General features: G+C 56.9%; 1 protein-coding gene across 1 annotated transcript in view; it reads left to right on the top strand.

Annotated features, from left to right (window-relative positions):
* The first annotated feature begins 355 nt into the window (after positions 1-355).
* TNPO3 (transportin 3) overlaps positions 356-8,339 on the top strand; it is a 33,543-nt gene continuing 25,559 nt past the window's right edge. The window contains exons 1-6 of the mRNA XM_009883038.1: positions 356-391; positions 552-626; positions 908-1,108; positions 2,013-2,086; positions 3,454-3,610; positions 7,998-8,141. Of these exons, the coding sequence (XP_009881340.1) occupies positions 356-391; positions 552-626; positions 908-1,108; positions 2,013-2,086; positions 3,454-3,610; positions 7,998-8,141 (687 nt within the window). The remainder of the gene's footprint in view (positions 392-551; positions 627-907; positions 1,109-2,012; positions 2,087-3,453; positions 3,611-7,997; positions 8,142-8,339) is intronic.

Raw genomic sequence — 8,339 nt, forward strand, 5'->3', positions numbered from 1 at the left:
GTTTCTTCCCAAGACGTGCTCCGGTGGTGACTCTCTGTGGCCCGGCGGTGACTCTTGGTGGCCCAGCCAAGCTTTCCTTCCCCGACTGCCTTCGTTTTCCCACCGGACGCCGGGTGCTTCAGCAGGTCGCGACGATGCTGGGGGTGGAAAGGACTTGTCCCCCCGCCCCGTGGCATCTCGGCCAGGCGAGGGTGGCACGGGCTCTGCCCGGCGGTGCCCACCGCTCCTCTTGGCTCAACCAGCGCTTTCCTCGTAGCTTCTCCTCTCCTCCCAGCCAGGCGGCCGCTCGTCACCTCTCTGGGGCCGGGCGGACGATCGTTGCCGCCGTTGCGGGCTCTCCTCCGAGCTCTTCGGCATGTCCATGGTCTGCTGCGGAGTCACCGGTCCCGATGTGCGCTCTCAGACGGCCCCGGCGGCTTCCATCTCGCGATTACATATCGTTATTTTGCTCCGGGGAGACCTTTATCCGATCCTCCTCTTTCCGTTTGTCCCCTGTCGGGCTCTCTCCGGGTTTATCGCTGTGTAATAGGCACAGACATTATCCACTTTAGCCCGAAAAAGCCTCTTTTGTTGCTCTTTACTGCGAGGACGGGCGTCGGATCCGCTCTCCCCAGGGGGAATTTGCGGTAGGTGAGGCCCATGAGCATCTCCGCCGACGTCAGGTCTGCGCTGGAAGCCGATCTCCTCGTTTGGCCCATCGGGTGGGTGTCACGGCGCCGACACCTTCGTTAGCCAGCCCGTGCGGTCTGAGCCGTGACGGCGACGCGGCGTGAGCTCTCCTGGGGACAACTTACGGGGGCGTTTCGGGGGAGAGGATGCGTTTTCATCTGGGGGAATTCGGGCTTTCTCTTAAGCCTGCTGGTACCTCCCCTTCCCGCTCGCCGACGTTGCCACGCTTTCCTTCCAGGTCCACGCCTGGGAAATCTCCGACCAGTTGCTGCAGATCCGTCAGGATGTGGAGTCCTGCTACTTCGCGGCGCAGACCATGAAGATGAAGATACAGACTTCCTTCTACGAACTCCCCACGGACTCCCACGCTTCGTTACGGGACTCTTTGCTCTCCCACATCCAGAACTTGAAAGACCTCTCGCCGGTCATCGTCACCCAGGTAGGCGCTTGAGCCGAAGGGGGTGGAAGGAGCTGCTCCATAAAACGCCGGTGAGCGCGGGGCTCTCCGAGGCTGCTCCGGGCTGGAAAACCTGGACCCTTCGCTCCTGACCTGCGGTTGAGAGCGTACTGGTGGGTGTGTCCCAGCCCCGTTAAGAGCCATTCACCAGCCGCGGGGGGACAAGAATAGATGCTGCAGGTCACCCCGATGGTGGCTGGCTCCGTTTTTTGTCACCTCCCGACTTTTTTTCTGGGAATTGGTTTCCCTTGGTGGCTTTTCCTCCAGCACGGAGAAGAGAGAAGGTCGATACCTGCAGCCAGCCCGGTCATACCGCCCGGTACAGGATTGTTTGCCCTCCTTCGTTATTTAAGTTAAATTGATTACTTTATCCTCTTGATTGCTGTTTGGAGAGGCTGAGAGGAGAAACGGCTGCTCCGAGGGTTTTCCCTCTGCTCTGAAATGGAGAGAAAAAACACTGATTTGCCCCAAAACTCCCCGGGTGACCTGGGGGAGGAATTTCTCCCGAGGCGTTGACGTGTTCTCAGAAATCCCTTCGTTCTCCGTACGGTGTTCCCCTTATCCGGACGTTTCTGCGGCACAGAGGTGCCCGATGCTACACGGACTGAGACAAGGGTGCCCCAAAATAGCCCGGGGGGGGGGGACGGTGGGCGTTCTGTAATTAACCACGGGGATATTGTTAATTAATATCGTCCCTCTGCAGGCTTGGGGGTTACCTGCCAGCGGTGGCAGTCTGACTCTCGCAGCGCCTTTTCTCCTGTGGATTTGGGTGGATTTCCTCGGTCACCGCGCTTAGCGGCGTTTGGTTTGGGTTGGGTTTTTTTTTTGGTTGGTTGGTTGTTTTTGTGGGGTTTTTGTTTTTTTTTTTCTCCTCTTCCCCTTGCAGCCGGCTTTAGCAATAGCAGACCTCGCCCTGCAGATGGCTTCTTGGAAAGGCTGCGTACAAACACTGGTTGAAAAGTAAGTCATTGTTCGTATCCTTAAACTCCTTCAGTTGTTCCTTGAGTAAACGTCGAGCGGGTGGACCTGCGCGGGTCAAAAAGGCACCCGGCAGCAACCGGCCCCACGAGAGGGGAGTTTTTCCTCTCTGGATTAATAATTTAAAGCGTTTCGGATGATGGTGGGGAGAGGTGGGGCTGTCTGTGGCTCGGGGTGACGGAGGGGCCGTGGCGGCGGCTCAGCGATTTCCCACCTCCCCGGTTTTCTTAAGTGATGATCCCTCGTCCCCTCCCGGCGTTGGTCGTAGTGCGGCGCTGAAAAAGGGGGGTCGAGCCGTTCCCTGACGCCGTTGGGTGTCCCCGCGCCCGGGTGTCACACGCCGAGACTGTCTGCAGGGACATCACCCTGCCCGGTGCTCCCGGGGTGGTTCTGCGGCGGAAGGGAACTTGATTTCTCTGGGCAATGGCACTGAGAATCACAGAATGGTTTGGGTTGGAAGGGACCTTGAAGATCATCAACTCCAACCCCCCTGCCATGGGCAGGGCCACCTCCCACCAGCCCAGGTTGCTCCAAGCCCCGTCCAACCTGGCCTTGAACACCTCCAGGGATGGGGCAGCCACAGCTTCTCGGGGCAACCTGCCCCAGGGGATCACCACCCGCACAATAAGGAGTTTCCTCCTCAGATCTCATCTCCATCTCCCCTCTGTCAGTGTCAAACCATTCCCCCTCGTCCCATGGCTCCCCTCCCTGACCCAGAGTCCCCCCCAGCTCTCCTGGAGCCCCTTTAGGCACTGGAAGGGGCTCTGAGCTCTCCCCCTTTTGGCCTTCTCTTCTCCAGGCTGAACCCCCCCAACTCTCCCAGCCTGTCCTCCCAGCAGAGGGGCTCCAGCCCTCCCAGCATCAGAATCCCAGCCTTTTTTCTTCAATCACCATTTTGTAGAAATAGAGTTTCAAGTATCTCAACAAGAAAGGTAAGTTTTGGGGTTTTTTTTGCAATGCCTTGATTCATGAAAACAGAAGACTAAAATGAAAAGTGACCTTCTCATCACCCAACACCCCCAATCCTTCTCCTCAGGGCTGCTCTCCATCCATTCTCCACCCAGCCTGTGCATGGGATCGCCCCAACCCACATGCAGGACCTTGCACTTGGCCTGGTTGAACCTCATGAGGTTTAGTCATGATGTCTTCATGGGCTGGGAAAGCTTTTGCCATTTTTCTGTTGAAAATTTTGATTTAATCCACTAACGGAGACTCCTCTCGGCAGCGCTCTGCCCTTGCATGTCTTCGAAGTGCCCCTCCGTCCTCTGCCTGACAGTATTGAGGTCTTCCACGCGCGCGCTTGGCTCTCACCTGCCTTCACGCGTTGTCCTTCCTCCCCGTTGTTTCAGGTACAGCAACGACGTTACGTCGCTGCCCTTCCTGCTGGAAATCCTCACGGTGCTGCCCGAGGAGGTGCACAGCCGATCCTTGCGCATCGGAGCCAACCGCCGGACCGAAATCATAGAAGATCTGGCGTACTATTCCAGCACCGTCATCTCTCTGCTGGTAAGGAGACCGAGCGGCCACCAAGCCCTGGTTGACCGCTAACGACATTCATGCAGCTTCTTATCCCCCTCCACGTCACTGATCCGGATTATTCCGGGTTGGATGCGCTCAAAAAGCTGCTCCGTGTGGAACAAGCTGATTTTATTACGTATTTCGGTTCCGAGCAGATCAAAATCACAGTCAGGTTCCTGCTCTCAGCGCTGGGTTGAAAATGGAGCTCGTTATGGAAATTTAATAACTTTCCCATCCTCTCAGCCGGACTCTCCGTGTGAGGACGGCGTTGTTTTCATTGGTGGTGCGGGGTGCGGTGTGTCTCCTGCCACCGTGTGCTCTAAGCTCAGGAAAAGGTCTTTAAGCTCCTGGACCATCCGTTCGGTTGTTGGTTGGGACTGGGATTCCTGCATGGGTGGTGGTAGTTTTGGGTTATTTGAGGATTAAGCAAGAAATGACTTCAGCCCATTATGGCCGACCTTCTCCAGACCTTCTCCAGATCTTCTCTAGACCTTCTCCAGACCTTCTCTAGACCCACCTGTCTCTCTCTCTCTATCTCTCAGAAAAAGGGCATTCAGATACTTCGAATGGTGATTTCTCTCTTCTCACGCCCCTTTCAAACGTCAGAATTTCGGACCGTTATGTGGTAAGCCGAGGTCGTGCATTTCCCTGCAGGTCACGCTTAGTATTGGCCAAACAGATGGAGAGACTGTGGCTGAATCTCCCGGTTCTTCAAAGCTTCCTCGTCCGGGGATCAGCCGTGCTCTCCAAGAACGAGACTCTTGTGGGCCCCAAAAGAGGGCAGGTTTGGGGAGCGGAGCGTACGTGTTGAGGTGAATTGCTTCAGGGACTGAGAAGAAGCGCTCCTTCCTTTCCAGAGACGCTTCTCGTGCTCCTCTAGTCTCGTTTGAGCTCAGTAAACGAGTGGCCAACCTGATCCCGGACTCGGGATCCAAATGGCACCTGAGCCGTAGCCTCCACAGCGTCCCGTTGACCTTTTCCGTGTCGTGCTGTGTATCTAAAGATGGAAAGGTGATGTGGCCTCGGCGGCGCGTCTTGTCTGTAACTCCACCAAGCAGCCGGTTAACGTCGCCGTGCTCCAGAGGGAGTCGAGGTTTTGCCGCGTTTAATTGCGGTGCCTCGTCAGAGGTCGTCTACATGCTCTGCAGCCCCGTCTTTCCGCGCCCGGCTGCCCTCCACACTGGGGTCGGGGGGTCTCCCCGTCTCCCCCAGCCCGTCGCTCTTCCCTTGGCGGTGGAATTGCGGCTGTTGAGGACAGGAGGAACCTTCGCCTTTAAGAGCCTTCATATGTTATCCACGTGAAATCATAGAATCATGGAATGGTTTAGGTTGGAAGGGACCTTGAAGATCATCAACTCCAACCCCCTGCCCTGGGCAGGGACACCTCCCCCCAGCCCAGGTTGCTCCAAGCCCCGTCCAACCTGGCCTTGAACACCTCCAGGGATGGGGCAGCCACAGCTTCTCGGGGCAACCTGTCCCAGGGGATCACCACCCGCTCAGGAGAGAATTTCCTCCTCAGATCTCATCTCCATCCCCTCTCTGTCAGTGTCACACCGTTCCCCCTCGTCCCACGACTCCCCTCCCTGACCCAGAGTCCCCCCCAGCTCTCCTGGAGCCCCTTTAGGCACTGGAAGGGGCTCTGAGCTCTCCCCTTTTTGGCCTTCTCTTCTCCAGGCTGAACCCCCCCACCTCTCCCAGCCTGTCCTCCCAGCAGAGGGGCTCCAGCCCTCCCAGCATCTCCGGGGCCTCCTCTGGCCCCGCTCCACCAGGTCCACGTCTCTCCTGTGTTGGGGACTCCAGAGCTGGACGCATGACCCGTGTTTTTATGCCGTTTCTCCCAATTACAGAATCGCCCTCTCCCTTTGCTCTTTGGCTGTCATTTAGATTTCCTCCTCATCCATGAGCAGAACTGTAGGGCTTTAGTTTTACCTGCGACCGTGTTCTCTGCTCCTCAGCTGATAACTTCTCGTCTTCTCTTGCTCTATCACGCAGCGTCTTTGCGCATCCCAGAAACCGGTGGTGGAGCTCTGGGTTTGTTCTGGGGAGCCGGAGAGAAGGGGGATCCCCCCCGTCCCGTCCTGGGGTTTCGTTCTCTGCCCAGAGAAGCTTCGCTTCGTCTTCCAACACGCTCCCGTGACCTGCCGTGGCGTTCATCCCCTTCCGCCTCTCCTGCAGTCCCTCCTCCGTGTCCCTTCCCTCTCCCGGTCCCCTTCTCTGGTGGGACCCAACGCAAACTCGGCCCCCAGCAGTTTTATCTTGGTTTCATTTGGGGGGAAAGGGCGGTGTAGAGGTAAAAGGAGGGCTCGGTTTAAGTTTGCACCTGGCCTGAAACCTTTGCAGAAGGTCCCCGTTGGGGTTCCGCGCTGCTTTGTGTGGGTCCGTGGTTGGGAAAGCCACGGAGAGGATCTGGAGTAGCGATAACGAGCGCGGCTGATGCTTCTGGTAGACGTTTCCCGTCTGGGCAACGTCCTGCTTTGGTTTTCCCCGTGGAGGCCTGGGAAGGAGACATCGTTCCCCAGAGTTACTCCAACTCCGATGGAAGGGGGATCGTGATGATCAAGGATGTTGAGGACACAGAGTTGAGCGGTGTCCTCCGCTAAGATTTGGCTTGGAAGACTCTCTTCCCACCTCCTTGAGCTGTGTAGATCCCAGCAGAGGTCCATGCCGTTCCCACCACCGAGTTTCATCGTCTTTGAACATGTCCTCCCTCACTTCTGAACCTCTCATCACCTTCCCTCGAATCCCCGCGCCGTGCCGTCCTTCCGAGCCCTCTCCAGCCCTCGGCGCTCTTCCTAGGAGGTCTCGGAGAAGGTCGGCTGTCACATTGGTGAGACGGGCAACGTCACCGCGCTCCGGCTGCTCGCGGCCGTACCGCAGATGGGGATCGCCGAGGGCCGCGGGCCTGTCTCTCCGCTCAGACTTTCTCTGCATCTGCCTGGAGCTTTCCTGGTAAATCCCAACACGGGGCGTTTTATCCACCTGCCTGAAGAGCGAAATTAAATTACTTTTTTTTATTATTATTATTATTATTTGCGTAGGATTTGAAAGCTGAATTCACTTTCTTGAGTTGCAAAATGGGGTTTGAAGAAAAAAAAAAAATATGGAAGAGGGAGTGTGGTGAAGGAGGACATTCCGCCTTTGGGATTGATGTGTCGAGCGAGGAGCGAGGATCTCTGGAAGCTCTCCTTCGTAGGATTGCTTGCCCAGTCTCGGCTCTCTTCGGGGAGAAGGTAGTCTGGGATCCTTCTCCAGGTCCTGCCTGTCCATCTGTCGTGGTTTGGCCTCAGCCAGCAACAAAGAACCACGCAGCCGCTCGCACAGCTCCCACAGCCGTGGAAAAAGAAATCGTCGGGGCAAAACTCGTGGGTTAAAAGAGTGCGATTTAACAGAACAGCAAAAGGAAAGATGAAAACGCGATTACAGCATTGCCGCAGCCCACCCCCAAGTGGCGACTCCTCTCCTCGCCCGGCTAGTTCTTCTTATAGCCCGGGTGGTATGGAATACCCGCCCCCTGCCGGCTCCGGGGGAGATTAACCCCATCCCTGCCGGAACCAGGACACCATCGCTTTGTCCTTTCCCTCAGCCTGGCGAGGTCAGGGCTTCCCTCGGGCTCGGGTTTTGGTGAGGGTTGGGTGCCCTTAGGTGCTGTTGCGCGGCACAAGCGTTGGCCATCGCTGGAATGACACCGCGATGGTGTGTTCGGGCTCTCCTCGGGATGGCTTTGGGGGTAGGGTCTGACCCGCAGGACCGAGCCTCTCTTCGACGTGCGGTTCTTTTGTGGTGAGGAATATTAAAATTGAGATTTGAGTGAGTTTAGGGGTTTATCACGTAGGAAACTCGTTCGTGGCTGCGCTCCGCCGGTCTGAGACGGGATCCTGCAGAAAAACCGATGGGCTGGGGATGGATGAAAACCCTCAAACTGCTTTTCTCACTTCTGGAACGGCCGCTGAAGTCGCCCGAGAGGTTTTTGGCTCTGCCCCTGACATCTCTCCAAGTCCGGCGCTGCTTTACTTGGGGGGACGGGGATGTTGGAGGCAGCCTTGGGCTCGTTGGAAGCTCAGGCACGCTTGAGCCTGCTTCACGGGGACTTTGAGAGGGTGCTCAAACTCCACGTGTTCTTGAGAGGATGTTTGCAGAGCTGTCGTGTTCCTGAACACAAAACCCAGCGTGGGGACACGGTCACCCTAGGGAGATCCAGAAGTCCTCTCTGCTGGTGGGGAGGTCCTCAGGTGTCTTCTGGTCCAGCTAGGTACAAGGCTGCTCGGTCGCTGAAAGCTCTGTGTGTGCCTCTTCCAAAAGTTAATTTATTATTTCACTTGCGAAATTGCATGTTGGGAGTGGGGGTCCTGAGCAGTTCTTCCTTCTCCTGCCGTAGATGACGTGCGTGGAGAAAGCAGGCAACGATGAGAAGATGCTCATCAAAATCTTCCGGTGCTTGGGGAGCTGGTTCAACCTGGGCGTCCTGGACAGCACCTTCATGGCCAACAGCAAGTTACTGTCACTCCTCTTCGAGGTGCTGGTGAGTATTTTTCTGGGGATGGGAGGTGGTGGGGGGTCTCGGGTACCAGGAGGGTGTCGCTTTTAAATCACAGAGTCACAGACTGGTCAGGGTTGGAAGGGCCCTCTGGAGCTCCCTCATCCCACCCCCCGCCAGAGCAGGGGCACCTCCAGCAGTGGCACAGGACGGCGTCCAGGCGGGTTTGGGATGGCTCCAGAG

The sequence above is a fragment of the Charadrius vociferus genome, unplaced genomic scaffold (assembly GCF_000708025.1).
Source record: "Charadrius vociferus isolate BGI_N301 unplaced genomic scaffold, ASM70802v2 scaffold32, whole genome shotgun sequence".
Taxonomy (NCBI): Eukaryota; Metazoa; Chordata; class Aves; order Charadriiformes; family Charadriidae; genus Charadrius; species Charadrius vociferus.